General features: G+C 56.1%; 1 protein-coding gene across 1 annotated transcript in view; it reads left to right on the forward strand.

Moving 5' to 3' along the window:
* The window catches only part of LOC108803091 (zygote arrest protein 1-like), a 14549-nt gene that overhangs the window by 9332 nt on the left and 4094 nt on the right, over positions 1 to 1123 (forward strand). The window contains exon 2 of the mRNA XM_018574933.1: positions 508 to 600. Coding sequence (XP_018430435.1) covers positions 508 to 600 — 93 coding nt within the window. The remainder of the gene's footprint in view (positions 1 to 507; positions 601 to 1123) is intronic.

Genomic DNA, 1123 nt, shown 5'->3' on the forward strand with positions numbered 1-1123 from the left:
CCCCCGCTTTGTGACCTTGTCCCCCCCAGTGGTGTCCCCCTGCTTTGTGACCTTGTCCCCCCCAGTGGTGTCTCCATCTTGGAGCACATGGGGGCAGAAGATAGAATTGGGTTCGCTCTGTTTTTACCCTTCGCGGTCAGACAGGCTTTGTTGCGTTCCGGCTTCTGTGTGTGCGGGGAAACTTCTTGCTGTTGTCCTGTATGAAGCCCTTCCGTGTGCACCGTGCTTGAAAGCTGGTTATGTGGTGGTGTGTCGTCGTCCCCCCGCTTCACGGCCTTGTCCCCAGTGGTGTTGTCCCGAGTGGTGGTGTGTCCCCCCCCCCGCTTCACGGCCTTGTCCCCAGTGGTGTTGTCCCGAGTGGTGGTGTGTCCCCCCCCCCGCTTCACGGCCTTGTCCCCAGTGGTGTTGTCCCGAGACCCCCCGCTTCACGGCCTTATGGAATTACACCCGGCGTGCCGGACAGAAGTTGTATTGTGATCTGAAGTATGTTCTCTTTGTTCTCGGCAGTTCCTGGAGCAGAAATACGGCTTCTTCCATTGCCGGGACTGTCAGGTGCGATGGGAAAGCGCTTACGTTTGGTGCGTTTCTGGAACCAATAAGGTGAGTAGTTCCATCTGTGACGCATACATTTGCCGTCCGGTGACTCCTAACGGCCCTGCGGTGTCACCCTGTCACATGGGGCTTCCTATGGAGACTACTTCATCATTCCTGGTGATCCTGCCATGGAGGTCCTTGCTCAGACATTTCTGGTTACAGGGTGACAACGCTCTGTCCCTGTCTCCTGTCTGTACTCCTGCGGTGTCACCCTATCACACGGGCTTGCTATGGAGACTACAAGTGGCCATTTCAGCTCACATTACACAGACCTGGTCCAGTATCACCATCGGGAAACCCGCCTGAAGTAATTCCGCGCCGCCATCGCTGAGATGGAACCAAGTCGGAAAAACCGGTGAAAACATAATCGCTTATCAGAGAACTGAATGTCACCCCATTCCGGTCCCGGGGAAGACTATAGGAGGGGGGGCCTTCAGGATATGGACTGTATAGTTTGAGGGGTCCTTGGGGGAGGGGGGCGGTTGGAGGGAGTGGTATACCTTCAGGATATGGGAGATGGGACTGTATA

This window comes from Nanorana parkeri, unplaced genomic scaffold (assembly GCF_000935625.1).
Source record: "Nanorana parkeri isolate BGI_ZX_2015 unplaced genomic scaffold, ASM93562v1 scaffold3383, whole genome shotgun sequence".
Lineage (NCBI taxonomy): Eukaryota > Metazoa > Chordata > Amphibia > Anura > Dicroglossidae > Nanorana > Nanorana parkeri.